A 16343-nucleotide genomic window follows, 5' to 3' on the forward strand; every position below is an offset into this window, starting at 1 on the left:
GCCACCAATAGTTAGTTGTGTTGAAAACTCGGGAAATTCAGGTACACCACCACTTGGAAAATTTGCATTCGCCATTGTCACATAACCATTAAACGGGGGTGTTTGAGATGGATTTCTCGGCATAGATCCATAATATGGTTGAAAGTTTGGAACAGAGGATGACTGGTTGAAATTTGGTGGAAAACCAAAGTTAGGTATGTTTTGAGGATGTTGGTTGGAAAATTGATTTGGATTTTTATAATAGTTGGGATTTTGATAATTGTTGGGATTTTGAAAATTGTTGGGATTTTGGTTAAATGGAAAATTAGCAGAATTTTGAGTGTTAAAATGATTATTGGGATCCATTTCACTAAAAAAAGACACTTAACTTAAAAAAACACTAATAGAAAGATAATAATAGAGAAAGATAGTGAAAAACTTGGTTTTTTTTTCTGTGTCCAAATCAAATGAACCAAGTCTCTATTTATAGAGAAAAAAAATCATGAATTTTGGTATAAAAAAAAAATTTAATTTGCAACGAAATAATTGAGTTCAAAGTATTAAATGGATAAAAATCTGGCCAGCCAATCACAAACAGCCAAGTGGCATTAATTATCTCTTTTCTCTTTCTCTCTCCGCGTGGGATAAAGCCCACTCTCACTGCCAGAGAGTGGCTCACACGCGCCAGCTTTGGGCCATTCAGGCGCTGCCACGTCAGCCTGTGGGACAGTTTACTTGGTGTTGAGTTTGTTCAACATCTCTCTCCTCCAACACACACTCAACACCACTTTACACACCCCATTGCACATCATTTTCCCATGTTGACTTCAATTCAACTCACCATTGCACTTGGTCTTAGCAAGTAGAATTAACAAAAAATTAAAAAACAGAAATAAGAAATGTTAGGGAGACTTAAGACACAAAAGTAGCTAACAATTTCAACTAACAATTTGAGCACACACCATCATCCATTCATCCCACCTACCCACCTTTCATCAAACTTCGTTTTCACCATCAATGCTCTCAATCAATAATACATATTTTGGTTTATAATAGCAATCAAACAAAGCGGTTATTGAATATTAGCGATAAACCGAATATTATTCATCTAAACTAAGTGATATAAAACGGTTATTAAATGCTCTAATGAAAACCATTTATTACACCTCTTTTATATTCAGTTAGTTGTAGTAGTTGTAGTTGTTTGAACCTCAACTAAACTAAACCCAATTTCACTTTCTTTAGCAATGGCAACTCACAAACTCGCGTTGATCATTACGAATCCTTCAAACGAAAACGAGTTTCTACTCGTGAAGCAGTCACGTCCTCCCAAATTCAACGACGAAGAATACGATTCTTTCGTTGATTCTGATCTCTGGGACTTGCCTTCCGTGCAGTTGAATCCACTTCAACCAGAATCGGAACCCTCGGTTGAGGTTAAGATTTCTGATTCACGTTCAGAGGAGTTCGATTTCAGGGAATTCGATGTCCGTTCTGCTCTTAACGAGGTAGTGTTGTTGAATTTCGGTATGTTTTGAATCGTTGTGATTCTATTGTGATGAATTTGATGTTTAATGGTTTTTGTTATTAGGTGTTTGGACAATTAGGGTTTGGGACGGTTGAAGGGGGAGTGTGGAAGTTTCATAAGTATGTGAAGGAAGCGGCATTCGGACCTGGTTTGCCTGTTAACACGGTTTTTATTGTTGGGAAACTAGTAGATGAGGCCAAGGAGTTATCAGGTTTGTTTTTTCTTTTTCTTTTTAGAATTTGTTTGTAGTTGATGTTGGAGGTTATTGTTTTATTTGCTGAAATGTGTATGCATTGGGAAGCTGTATTGTGATTATAATTGTAGGAATATATGAGAAAATGAAGAGAAATGAGAGCAAGTGAAATGGGTTCCGAGAGAGACAATTGGAAAAAACAATACAATATTGATATTTCGAAAAGGTCATTCATTTTGGGATAATTTTTTATAAATGGGTTTCTCATTGTGTGATGAAGAGAGTATAAATTTTAATACCATATGTGTCAAAAATGTATGTTATTACTTCCAGAAACTAAAGCTTTATATACAGATACGTTTAAATGGATGTCCATTCAAAGCTGTCTTAACTGGCTTCTGGAAGTGATTCCACATGGTGATCGTATTGGACCATTGATAGCTGTTGGTCTTATAAATGACTCGCCTGTTTCTGCAAACCGGAAAGTCCCTCCTGCCATCAACTACCAGGTTTACTTTTTTCAAATTTTCTCTATTTCACTGGTTGGATATTTATTGGGAATTGCAATTTCAGAAATAAATTTGGGAATAGCGATAGAAGCTTTGGTTTTTAAAATCAGGACAAAAATTTCAAATAACATGCAAACAACTTATTTTTAGTGAAGTCTCTACAAGATGCCGTTAAAGTAAGTCTCATGAAGACTAACAACTTACATAGGCATTAAGTTTCCAATCCATGTCATGTCTTTTGTTCTAAAAGGTTATCAATCTCCCTTAGCATTGCATCTATAATTCCCCATAAAATAAAGAGAAAATTGTCAATTTTTGTATTCATATAGTGTTAATGCAAAGGCTCTAAAGTTAAGATTTGACCTATGGTTTGATTACTGGATTTTCGCTGCCTTCATATATGTATTCGCTGGTAAATGTTGCATCTTAAATTTATTTTAGTCATGTTCAGATATTAGAACTCTGGTTTGATATTCACACACAAGGAGATAGCGGAAGCTATTTTTTCTCTAAAGTCATTATGTTAATAATCTGTTACGATTCATTTCATTTTCAGGAGTACCCGACTGGTGTTATACTTATTCCTATGGGAAGTAGGACAGCTAGGCCTTTTCAAACAACAAATTTGGTGGTGTTTGCACCTGAGAATGTTCCAAATGCTTCCAAGGATAATACATACATTGCTTCTGGAGACGCACTAATAGTTGATCCAGGATGTTTGTCAGAATTCCATGGAGAGGTTATACTTCCGTATAACATGCAAACTTCTGCATTCAGTAACATGTCATTTCAGCCTTTGAAATCTTTTATCTATCTGTTTTCTGTTCCATGCTCATGTGATGCATTTCATTTCATTTCATACTAGATCATACTGTTATGACTATTTAGTAATTAGTACATCTTGACATTACTTACGGACAGCAAAAGCAATAGCTAGTCTTGTTTGTTTGACTTTAATGTCTAATTTTTTTTCTGCTCAGATTTGGGCTGTGGGACTCTTGAGGAATTAATGTGGAAATTTTTTTTTGTTGATGTTTCATTCTATCCTCCTACCATATATTATTTTCTTTAAGTGATCAACTTCCACATTATCTGCTTTTGGAGTTTTTTTTTCTTTCAATTTAATCTTTGCATGTTATTCTGTAATTATCAGCTAAAGAAAATTGTTACTGCTTTGCCAAGAAGACTAGTGGTCTTTGTTACCCATCATCATCGAGACCATGTAGATGGTAAGTCTTTGCTAAAAAATTAGTAAGAGCGTGTTCATTTATAGTCAGGTTATGCGTTGAGTATAGGCAATAATGGTGAGTTAGTCATCACAAATATTCCTTTTTTAATTTATTATCTGCACCAAAAATAAGTCAGTACCAAAAAGCACCAAGAGACACTCTTATATTTGGTAATTCTGCTTTCAAGTGTATTTCATGAATCATTACTTCTTTCACTTATTTTGGCAAAAACTATTGATGGATACTAATTCTAGTGTATTTTAACCCTTTTTAACAGGTCTCGCGGTTATACAGAAGTACAATCCTGATGCAATTTTATTAGCGCATGAGAATACCATGCGACGCTTAAGTAAAGGTTACAATGTTTTTTTTTTTCTTTTCAATTTCAATACTGTTTTTGTAGTCATTATGCAAACATGGTTTTCCTTTTTAGTTTTGTATCAAGTCAACAAGGAGAATTAGTTCTCCTCCAAGGATTTCCTCTCTCAACACACGGCTTTCGCTCAGTACTCACATCTAGATTTCCAAATGCATCCATTCTATCTTGCTCCTGCTATTGTAAATTATAACCCAAGTTACCAACTCACCCATCTCTTTGATTGATATTACCGCAACCAACCAAACAGACATCTTACCATCCAAATATTCCCATATCTTGATCCTATTCAAAACAAATTAAAAAAATAACGCAACTAGAAACTTAAATACATACATCCATGGTGAAATGACATTTTCTATATTAATATTCCAAATTGACTGTAATTGAATTATCTTTAGCCCTGTTTTTCTGTCATTTTCCCACATTTTTAGGAGGCTTATAGCACTACTAAAGATATTCTACTACTGCATATAAGAGATTTTCACCATTAAATTGGCTCATATTTGTTGTCAGAATCGCGATCAGAATCGTGAAATCCATGGATTTTGCGATTTTTCTCACCTTAAACGATCCGAATCGTGAGTAGAATCCTAATTCAGAGCAAAATCCCAATAAAATCGCAAAATCGTAGCAAAATTCGCGATCTCATATGGATTCCACCGTTTTTTTTTGTGTGAGTAATTTTAGAATGGGTAAAGACGACCTGTTTTAGTTTTGTGACCCGGTTTTAAGTATTGATGATGATGATGATGATGATGATGATGATGATGATGATGATGATGATGATGGTGGTGGTGGTGGCGGTGGTAGTGGTAGTGGTGGTGATGATGAGATTAATGAAGATGACAATGTTGACATTATGGGAGATGATCCAAGTAGATGGCGCATTAGTAATCTAATTTAGCATCTAGGCTTTAAGTATTTTGTTTTATATTTAAGATTTGAGACTTGTTGTTTTATGTTTGTTTTATGATTTTAAACTTTTGAGTACTTTTATATTTAAGAATTGAGACTTGGTTGTTTTATATATAAATTTTGAGTACTTATATATATGTTTACTATTATGAGTTGAATCCATCGATTTTGGTTGCGATTTTTGATTATGCGATCTTAATTTCCCCTTTCGATTCAACAAAACGATTCGAGTAGAATCCACCGATTTTGATTGCGATTTACGATTTTTCGATCTTACTCTCCTCTTTCGATTCAAAGTAAACTCTCGATTCTGACAACCCTGCCGAGTACCTGACATACAATACAACCTTTGAATATTTATTGCTAAATATCACTCGAAAACATAATAATGAGAGAGGAGTGTGATACTTCACTTCCTTTTGCTTCTGAAAGTATGATATTTACAATACGCAAAAAAGCTCTGTTGCACAATTTTATACTGTTATATCAGCCTTTTCTACTTGTATTTTCTTCAGATTAACTTATAATTTTTTCCTCTAAACTGACCCAAAATAACTTCGCTGTACCAATAAACTGATATTTGGATATCCTATGATTACAGGTGATTGGTCACTCGGCTATACCTCGGTTTCTGGAGATGAAGATATTTACATTGGTGGTCAGAAATTGAAAGTTATTTTTGCACCGGTATTTTTCACATGTTTTAAAGATTATAGCATGCTCCGATCTGTCATGTTTCATGTACTCTGTAGTTGGGTTTTAATGACTTCAATTTCTCGACCGTGGCTCCACAATATACATTTAATAATTATAAGTTTTGCTTTAGTATGTATGACCAGGATAATGACATATCTACTTCTCTTTTTTGACTTTACCATATAGGATTGAAAACTTTCACAAAATATATGTTAGAATTGCCTGATAAAACATTGATGGTGTTATTTTAATACATTAAGCTTTGGTTGAATTGGTTCTTAACATGGCAAGCAACTTCTTGAAACAATGAGCCCGTGCTTTGTCCATGCTTCAAATTCTGTGCTTCTGCATGAAGATTATCTCAGAGGTGTAAACCAAAATACCATCCATGACTATCTCCTAGTAACTCTTTTAAGTTTGAATAGATTATTGACAAGATAACCACGCACTACTTGAATCCTTAACTGAATTTGTATTGGAATCATAAGTGTGGAGAAAATTATAAAATTGATTTTGTTTAGGGTTTGAATTCTTAACTTTATTAAGTTTGAACTGATTTTTGACAAAAAATAAAACTATCTAAAACCACACTAAACTCTACTTGAATTCTGAATTAAGTTTGTATTGGAATCATAACTATGGCGAGAAAATTATAAAATTGATTTTGTTATCAGCTGAAGGTTTTTTTTGTTTGTTTCAGGGACATACAGATGGCCATATGGCATTGCTTCATGTGAATACACATTCCTTAATCGTAGGTGATCATTGTGTGGGGTAAGATTCCATTCAATATTTATACACGTTAAAAAAATGGGCATAATATATGTTCATACCCGAAGCAAAGAGCAATTATTCCTATCACATATACACACATTCAAATTTCGTAGTTATGTATTTATGTACATTTGGGTTGCTGTGAAACTTTCCATAAGTTTTAATACCTAACTTATGTATCAGGAATAAGTTTTGGGTGGATAGTTGTGGATACTTGAAATTTTAGTACTATTTCATATGTTATGATGTTTTTTCTTCTGTTTCAGAATGCATAGGGAGTTTTTTCTACAGTAGGTTGTGTTAATTACTAATTGGGTTTATTATTTGATTACAGACAAAAAGAATATCTATTAAAAAAATTGGGGAGGTTTTATATCTTTTGAATCGGGATACTATGGAAATTAACTTAATTTGTATTCGAAAAATAAAGACTGTGTTAGCTAAACTGGAAAATAATTGAGGGAGAAAAATGGACCCTCAATATGCATATTACATTGCGAAGAGAATCTTGAATCAATGATGTCAGTTATATAAAATAAAACTGATGTAAAGCCATAAATACTGCTAATTATTGACAGCCAATGTAATAACTAATGTGATACTGACAATTTACTGAGAGCATCATTGGTCTCTAGTTTGAATCTGAGCTTGGGAATGTAGCAACATTAAATCTCTCAAAGAAAGAGAGCACTGTGCCTATGTGATTCTACCCAACTCGAGAAATTAGTCTCCACAGTAGCGCACGAAGGATTCCCGATTTATACTAAAAAGAAAAAGATACAGGGAGAGAACATATTCCATATGATAACATAATCACAAGATGATCAATGTGTGATATTTACCTCTGCAAAAATGTTCTTTTCAAAATTATAGGGAATATATTTTCTACCTTGTTCTGATTCAGAGAGAAAAATAGTTTGGCCCAACCATGCTAATTTTTTTTTCATATTGTCTAATGTCAAAGCTGTATAGTTTCCTCTTTCAGCTTCAATATTTTTTAAGACCTACATCATTTTCAATGTTCTTGTGTAAATTACTCCACTCTACTAACATATTAATTCATTTTTGTCCAGTCAGGGAAGTGCTCTCTTGGACATAAGTGCGGGTGGAAATATGTCTGTAAGTGCGAAAAGAATGCTGCATTCTATGCAAACTTAAAGTACTATATTCAATGTCATTTTGCCTAATATAATTGTCATATACAGGAATATTTCCAAACCACATACAAATTTCTGGAGCTTTCACCCCATGCTTTGATACCTATGCATGGGAGACTTAATGTCTGGCCAAAGCAGATGTTGTGCGAATATTTAAAGTATTAACCCGTCAATGACTTCCTTTGACAGAATAAGCTAGTAGTCATAGTTAGTATTTTATTTCAAGGCCACCAGCTAAGAGGATGGTTATAATTATTTTTCAGGAACCGTAGGAGTAGAGAAGCTAATATCTTAAAAGCTATTGAAGGTGGAGCAAAGACATTGTTTGACATTGTTGCATATGTATATTCTAATGTTGACCGACGTGCCTGGATTGCTGCATCATCAAATGTGAGGCTTCATGTGGATCATCTTGCCGAGCAACATAAATTACCAAAGGTAATGACTAATATGCTTCCAGCTTCGTACACCCAAAATATCTTTGACAAATCCTTAGTACATATTGGTGAAAACTGAAAACCCCACCTTGCATATAGGCTTATAAGGCCTGGGACTTCTGGCCTTTTCGGCTTTCTCTTTCTGGTTCTTGACATTTACATTCCCGGCATGCTCTGCATCTCTCCCTGCAGTCTCCTTCAATAGAGATTTTTACCTACTCTGGGACTATTACACCACTTTTTATGTCACAAATAAGGATTTAGATTTAAATTGTCTTTCAATAAATATGATTCATAATCGGAAATTATAATGTCATTTGATCTATGTTGACAAATTTTTGGGAAAAAGGCTTTATTATTTTTCTGGTTTTATAAACCTGTACTATGGTCAGTATCAAACCCATGGTGGACGTCACATCAATCAATGCTCTAAACATTTTGCAGGTCTAGTGAAACTAATTAATATTAATAATAATATTATAAAATAAAAGTATTTTGCAGGTCTAGTGAAACTAATTAATAATAATATTATAAAATAAAAGTACAAATACTTTTATTTTATAATGTTATTATTATTAATTAGTTTCATTACACCTGCAAAATATATAGAGCATTGGTTGATGTGACGTCAACCATGGGTTTGATACTTACCAAATCCTTTTTCAGTTGTCGTCATCGTCATTATTTTTTTCTTTTCGTCAATTAATAATAGCTTCGTTGTGCTTCAAAAGAAATAATTAAACACTTTTTAAGCTCTGAGTGATCCATATCTAATCTACGATATACAGTAGAGAATAACTTGTCCAAGTCTATAAATTTTTGGTAAAATTATACCCAGGGTCCTTTAAGTTATTTTATTGTAACAAGTTGGTCCTTGATGTTTTTTTCGCTACAAGTTGGTCCTTGATGTTTTTTTCGCTACAAGTTGGTCCTTTATGTTAATTAACGTCTGCACAATTAACCTTTTTCATAAACTTCGTTCCAAAAAAACCGAAGTGACACTAATGGTGTTGATGTATCACTTAACATACGTTAGAGACCATCATTGAATTCTATAATAAAATTTTCAGAATTTTTTAGAGCATAAAAATATTTTTAAACTAATTAAAATGCACACAAAAGAAATAAATTAAATAAAAATAATAAAACAGAAAATAAAATTCTCAGAAAATTACACAAAGTGTAAAATGAGAAGAAATATTTTTCGGAATTTTTTCATAATTTTTGGACCAACAATGAGTTTAATATGAATTTTAAAAGTTAAAAACAAAATAAAATAAAATTAATAAAACAGAAAAAAGGTCAACGATGCATACATTAGTTAACATAAAGGACTAACTTATAGCAAAAAAAATATAAAGGACCAACTTGTTACATTAAAATAACTTAAAGGACCCTGAGTATAATTTTGCCTAAATTTTTTTATGCAATACACATGATTATCTAGAAATTTGTGTTTTTTTCTTAGGTTTACCAGATGTAACACTGCTGCTAATTTTGGACTAATTACATCTCTGCATCTACATACTTTCTTGTTCATTTGTGATTGTTTTGAGTAGCACAATTGTTCATAATTCATGGAATTGCAATTCTACCTCTTAATCTCAACAATATTGTTCAGCAAGCATATTTGAATTAATGACATTCTAACATTCCAAATTCAATAAAACTTGGACAACTTCTTTGAGAATGTGCAGGATTTCTCTCTAGAAACTTTCAATGCCAGTATCAATGAATTTGGTGACATGTTGGGTAAATTATAGATGTGTACAGTACAGCTGCACTGGCTGGCTCACTGAGAAATTTGTAGCTCTATCCTCAAAGTCCATTGTATCAGGAACTGCATGCAATAGTTGTGTCAATATATATAGCTTGTACAAAGGAATTACTTGTAAGATTGGATGTTATATCTTATCGAAACTGACCGAACATGCTGCATCTACCTTAGGATTTTTCAATCCGGAATTTCAAAAACACCTGCGGGCTGCATTTTCTATCTCGATGGATATGGGGCTACACTAGTTGCAGCTTACATTCAAGGAAATCTTCATTTCTTATTGCTGGTGTTCTTGTTGGCTTTGCTGTATTAGTGCATTGTACTACCAAAACCAAATTCAGGAAATAGACTTGTTGCCTATCTGAGTTAGGATTTAAAAGAGCTTTTATGTAATATGATATGATGTTAGTAGAAGTGTGCATCAAGACTTCAGATTTGCTAGAACTGTTTGTTAGTGAGATTGTTATTAATATACGGGAAAGTTATTTTAATATGATTATTGGTGCAATTTGAATTAATAGAGTACCAATGGTTGGTCTCCTTTGTTTAGGTATAATTCTATTCTCTATCCAATAACCAGAACTATGTTTAATTATTTTTTATGCTCTATCCAATAACCAACACTATGTTTAGTGCAATCAAACAGAAGACTTATGAGGAAACATGAAATGAAGTGATACTTTGAGCTCAGGCTAGCACGTAACTACAGCTAGGGGTGCTAAATTTAATCGAATACCCAAATTATACATATTCTTATTTAAATCAGATTAGTAGAATCAAATAATTATAAATTGTGTTATGAATCTGAATAAAACGAAAGAGTTTATTATATTATTTATATTATGAGAGTGATTGATTCTGTTATAATATGAGTCTTATTTATAGGACATGTGTAATATATGAAAAATCAACATAAAATTTTCTAATTGATGGACATCCATTTATAAAACTCCCCCTTGGATGTCCATAAAAAAAATATGCCTTATTAAAATCTTACTAGAAAAAAAATTTAGTGGAAGAAGTTCTAGTGAAGGAAAAAGAGTACAACATTCTTTATGAAGGAACTACCTCGTTACTCGATACAAATTATTACAAATAAGAAAGAAAATTATAGGGAGACAATAATTCATTATTCACAATAGTCCTCTTTGATGTTTGTTCAGGATATGCCTTGTTAAAATTTTATTAGAAAAATTCAATGGAAAAAAAATCTAGTGAAAGAAAAAAACTACAATATCCATTTAAGAAAAAATCATTTCTCCCCCTCAGCTGAACGAATTCATTTATCTCCCTTAGTTCAACGATTATTTCTTTGACAATGAAGACCGATCATTTTGCACTGAAAGATCTGCAAGATTATCAATGAACAAATTTGTTGGAACTTATATCACCACTTTTCTGAAGATCGTGAGTGAAAAAAAACTTGGAGAAATGTGTTTTGTTCGATCTCATTAAATGTAACAATCTTTCAATTGAGTAATGCATGCAGTATTATATTCATATATGGTTATTGTATTTCTTTTTCCACAAGCCATTTGTGTGTGTTGAACTTGGGATCTCAATCTAACACATTCTCGACTTGTCTCATGTAGTGCTATAAATTTTTCCATAATTAAATGAAGTCGCTGCTACGATTTTTTTCGCAGGTCACCATGAAATAGTTGGACCATCAAAAGTAAACAAACAATATGAAGTATATGTTTGACTATGTTCAAATATCTTCTTATAGATGAAGAACTATAACTTGCTAGTAGAGTTATAGAAATTAACTCATTTAAGTCTTTGTGAAGAACTATAATTGAATTCACTACAGGTGGATATGTTTCATCAAACTCGATCTTAAGTCTTTGTCAAAATTATTGAGCTTATTTTTCTTTTTCACAAAAACTCATTTATATCTCATTACTGTCACACCTCAAGGTATTCAGACTACAGGTTTAAAAACGATTCGCTTTTAAAATGAGTTTTATTATTCTTCAATTGAATCTGTTTATTTTGGTCAATTCTCACTTTGTCATAATCTTGGATAGACTTTAATTTCATGATCTGTTCATTTTGGTCAATTCTCACTTTGTCTACAATCTTTGATAGACTTTGATTCATGATTTGTTCTTTTTGACCAATTCTCACTTTGTCTACAATCATTGGTAGACTTTGTTTCATAATTTTTTGTTATCGTTTATCATCTTTAGCGCTATATTGTATACAAATACATTGTCGATGTCGACTTTATTTGGTTATCTTAATTTCGGTTCCATTCCATTTCATCCATGACATTATTTATCGAGATCTCTTTATTTCATATTTCAAGTATTTGATTAGTTATTCTGGAACTGGAAAAATATATGTCAAAGTGCTCTTAGAATTTTCAAATCCTCACTTGGGTCATATTTAATTTTAGTTTCTTTTCTAGGTAGAAGACTTTTAACATTGGAACCGATTTTCCTACCACATTTCAAGCGCGGTTACAACTCATTTGCAATATAAGATTGTTCAATAGAAGAATCTACTTTGAGTGGAGTATTAGCAGTTGATAATTTTATTTCATAAACTTTGCAAATGAATAGTATTTTATTCAAAATGTTCATTTAAATTTCTGGTTCACACTTTTAGCTGCTTATTCTCTCTCCCATAATATTGAGAAAATTAATTTATCAATTGATAATCAGCCTACCGGGCTTCAAACAAGTATCTAATTATTGGATCAAGATATATCTTCAAATAAAAAATTAATATAAAATACATTTTCTCGACGTTGTTTCAAAACTCGTCTTAGCTTGAAGCAATTGAAAAATCATAACACATCCAAAAGTTTACTTAGGTGAGACGTATATGATTATTAACCTAAAATAATTTTTAAGTTAAGGGGAGAATTATCATACGCTAACTTGTTGGCTTAATGCAAATAAATATCTTAATACCATAATTTGGGTGTTTCAAATATATAATTTTGAATTGATGATCTCATAAGTATCAACCATATAATTAACTATAGACGTCTAAAGAATGGATCTTCAAGTCCATTTTCTTTTTATGAACATATATTACATTATATTCAATATCAATTTTAATAATATATGTGATATTTATACAAGAATTTCTAAAAAATTCAGAAAATAAGATCTTAGTCTAATTAGTTGAGGAATTAATTTCACAAACTTCTAGATGTGGGTAGAAACACATGCATGATCTTTTAGTCGATACAATAATTAATGTCATAAAAATTCAATTTCTCATTTTTTTTGGAAATACACGAATTTTATTAGATTGAAGAAACTTCTGATTCTTCAAAACTAATTCTCGCATCATAATACATTTGAGATGACCCAACCAATTTTACCAACAATACACTTACGTGTGATGTATAAACTTCTGATTTATAATACTACATATGATTCTATTCTTCTAATTTGATTCAATCCATAGTAAATAATAAAATTATTTATACAAAATATTTTTTTTTTTAAATGAATGACATATAATTCATTTACAATTTCAACATCTAAATAATTTTTTTTTATAAATTTTAATAATAATCAGATAGTACATAAAATACATTATTATATTTTCTTTCGCTTATATATATATATATATATATATATATATATATATATATATATATATATATATATATATATATATATATATATATATATAGGGGACGACTCAAGTGAGAACACTTGGTTATTATGAGAAATGAGAACAATGAATCACGACCATTAAATTTTGATTTTGTTGATTTTAATGGACTGGATTGGTTTCTCTTTCTATGATCCTTAATATTTATTTTAAATCAATATAGAAAGAGAAACCAATCCAGTCCATTAAAATCAACAAAATCAAAATTTAATGATCGTGATTCATTGTTCTCATTTCTCATAATAACCAAGTGTTCTCACTTGAGTCGTCCCCTATATATATATATATATATATATATATATATATATATATATATATATATATATATATATATATATATATATATATATATATATATATATATATATATATATATATATATATATATATATGAGAATGCTTTTTTTATATGAGAGTGTGAGAATGAATCTCAACCATTGAATTTTAAAATAAATGGTGGAGATTATGTGTGAATATTTTTTTATCTCTCTTCAATCTTTTATTTTAATGATGGAGGAGAGAGAAAAAAATATCCAAACATAATCTCCACCATTTATTTTAAAATCCAATGGTTGAGATTCATTCTCACATTCTCATATAAAGAAGGCATTCTCATATGATATGCCCTATATATATAGAGGGCATATCATATGAGAATGCTTTTTTTTATATGAGAATGTGAGAATGAATCTCAACTATTGAATTTTAAAATAAATGGTGGAGATTATATGTGAATCTTTTTTTATCTCTCTTCAATCTTTTATTTTAACGATGGAGGAGAGAGAAAAAAATATTCAAACATAATCTCCACCATTTATTTTAAAATTCAATGGTTGAGATTCATTCTCACATTCTCATATAAAGAAGCCATTCTCATATGATATGCCCTATATATATAGAGGGCATATCATATGAGAATGTTTTTTTTTTTTATATTTTAAAATTCAATGGTTGAGATTCATTCTCACATTCTCATATAAAAAAAGCATTCTCATATGATATGCCCTCTATATATACTATAAATTATATTATTTTTAAGAAAATAATTTATTCAATTAAATCATCATTAATACTTATTTTAAAAATATAAATTTTAAAATAAATAAATATCTATCGTACCAAAATAATTCAAATCTTTAATTCATATATTTATTTATTTTTTAAAAGTAAGAAGATGAAGGAGAAAAAATTGAATTTAAGTCGTAAATAAGTTTGTATATATAGAAATTATTGTTTACTCATTCACTTTATATTTGAATAATTTATTTTTTTACTAAACGAATGAGAAAAAAAATAATAAAATCTTTTTTTTGTCAATCCTAATAAATTAGTCAGAAGCTTATAACATTCAATTATGAAATAAATATTTGTCAATTTTAATAAATTAACAATAAATTTTTTTTCTTACTTGGATAGGTCATAAAAACATAATATCTAATATGAGAACAAAAATCAAACATAAAATTATCAAATAAAATAAATTATCATATTAGTGACAATGAAATGACTACTAAACTCTAAATACTAACAAATAAATAAAATTATCATGTAATTAAAAATTTTCTTTCTCGCACCTCTCTTTCAAACAAGTTTTTAATAACATATATTTTTCATTGAATATTAGCTCTTCAAAAACTATAAAAACGATTGTCTCATTTGAAAAATATATCACAAACAATATAATTTGGAATTGTTTAACATGATTGATGCACTTCTTTTAGGATGCATAAAAATCATAATGGATACTTTTCTAATCAATTGAAATAAAATATGTTATTAATAATAATATTAAATTTTAAGTTCTTTTGGAACTATAAATAATTTTATCAATCAAAATTAAAATATCATGATTTTCATAATTTTCTATTATACTTAAATATGAGTCCTTTGTGGATATATGCAATTCTTTAAGAACATTTGAACACTAACTTTATTATAGTCTTCGACATGTTCTTTATAATTCATGGTAAAAAAATATTATTCGTTGTGAATATTTTAAAATACTCATGTAAGCCAATGAATGGTAAATGCTTAGTTCTTCAGGAACTGAACAATAAATTATTATTATTATTTATTTTTAATTGTTCGGGAACTCAATCACAAATCTTTTACGAAATCCTCCAGAAACTCAATCACAAATCTTTTTATGCAGATCTTTAGGAACTCAATCACGAAATCTTTTTATTAATAAAAATAACAATATTTGTAAAGCTTCAGTTATTCAAGAACTATAAGACAAATTCATTATTTTTCTATCATCGCTTATTCAGGAACTATAAAACAAATTCATAAGGATTCTATCCTTCAGGATACTTTATAAAAAATTCATTATTTTGCTATCCTTCAGGGATGCTTTATATGTTCTTCAGGAACTATATAAAAAATTCAATATATTTTGATCCTTTAGGGGTGCTTTATATGTTCTTCAGAAACACTATAATTAATTCAATATTTTTTTAATCTTTTAGGGATGCTTGATCGGTCACCATTCTCACTTTGATTTCATCACTTTTCTAATGATAATCCAGGTATTGTGCTCTGCTTTTTGTCATATTGTGTTTCCTTTTGAGTCTTCTTTAAGTTTCTTAAGTTTTCTTTGCATTTTATGGTTTGTAAGTCGATTTCAAATTATTTTTCCATTTTATGCTTTAATTTGTTGCTTTTCATGTACCTCAGATCCAAGTGAGTACCCATCGGATGCGGTGTGAGAAATTAGGTGATAGTTGAAGTTGAGGAAAAAGGAATTGGTGAGAAAATAGAGGAGTAACATGGGCACCAATGTCAGTTGACACGGACCGTGTTGCCTGGCCTGAAAAGTGAAGGAAAAAGAAGAAGTCAGAGGTGCAACACGGGTGGCCGTATTGTCCAACACGGGTCGTGTTGCACACCCTGAAGCAAAAGAAGTTATAATAGAACTCAGGGGACCAACGCGGGCATCAGTATTGTCCAACACGGGCCGTGTTGGTCAGTGACCCTTTTTTTAATTATTTTTCCTGTTTTCTCGAAAGAAGAGACCTAAAAGGGTGTTTTGGTACTTTCTAACTGAGTTAAGTGGATCACTTGTGTCTGAGGCATTAGGGTTATAAAAGAACCAAGGAGATCAAGGAAAAGAGACCTTGTTTGCACACGAA

At 30.6% G+C, this 16343-nt stretch overlaps 1 protein-coding gene across 2 annotated transcripts; it reads left to right on the forward strand.

Annotated features, from left to right (window-relative positions):
* The first annotated feature begins 959 nt into the window (after window positions 1-959).
* Window positions 960-10129, forward strand: LOC131642851 (uncharacterized). 2 transcript variants are annotated; one of them, XM_058913025.1, is made up of 12 exons: window positions 960-1487; window positions 1571-1718; window positions 2055-2209; window positions 2766-2948; window positions 3363-3438; window positions 3716-3793; window positions 5334-5419; window positions 6129-6202; window positions 7276-7321; window positions 7408-7517; window positions 7623-7797; window positions 9745-10129. In XM_058913025.1, the coding sequence occupies exons 1-12, from the start codon at window positions 1227-1229 to the stop codon at window positions 9919-9921; spliced, it is 1569 nt and encodes a 522-aa protein (XP_058769008.1). In that variant the 5' UTR covers window positions 960-1226; the 3' UTR covers window positions 9922-10129. The 2 variants fall into 2 exon arrangements, with proteins under 2 accessions (XP_058769008.1, XP_058769010.1); XM_058913027.1 differs by having other exon boundaries at window positions 965-1487; window positions 9494-9887.
* The last annotated feature ends 6214 nt before the right edge of the window (window positions 10130-16343 follow it).

This window comes from Vicia villosa, linkage group LG1 (genome assembly GCF_029867415.1).
Source record: "Vicia villosa cultivar HV-30 ecotype Madison, WI linkage group LG1, Vvil1.0, whole genome shotgun sequence".
NCBI lineage: Eukaryota > Viridiplantae > Streptophyta > Magnoliopsida > Fabales > Fabaceae > Vicia > Vicia villosa.

Bases quoted from the DNA above. Each gene is read 5' to 3' on its own strand.
- LOC131642851 (XM_058913025.1), top strand. From the start codon at position 1,227: ATGGCAACTCACAAACTCGCGTTGATCATTACGAATCCTTCAAACGAA. The intron at 1,488-1,570 runs GTAGTGTTGTTG...TTTTGTTATTAG, and splicing joins TCCGTTCTGCTCTTAACGAG to GTGTTTGGACAATTAGGGTT. The intron at 2,210-2,765 runs GTTTACTTTTTT...TTTCATTTTCAG, and splicing joins CTCCTGCCATCAACTACCAG to GAGTACCCGACTGGTGTTAT.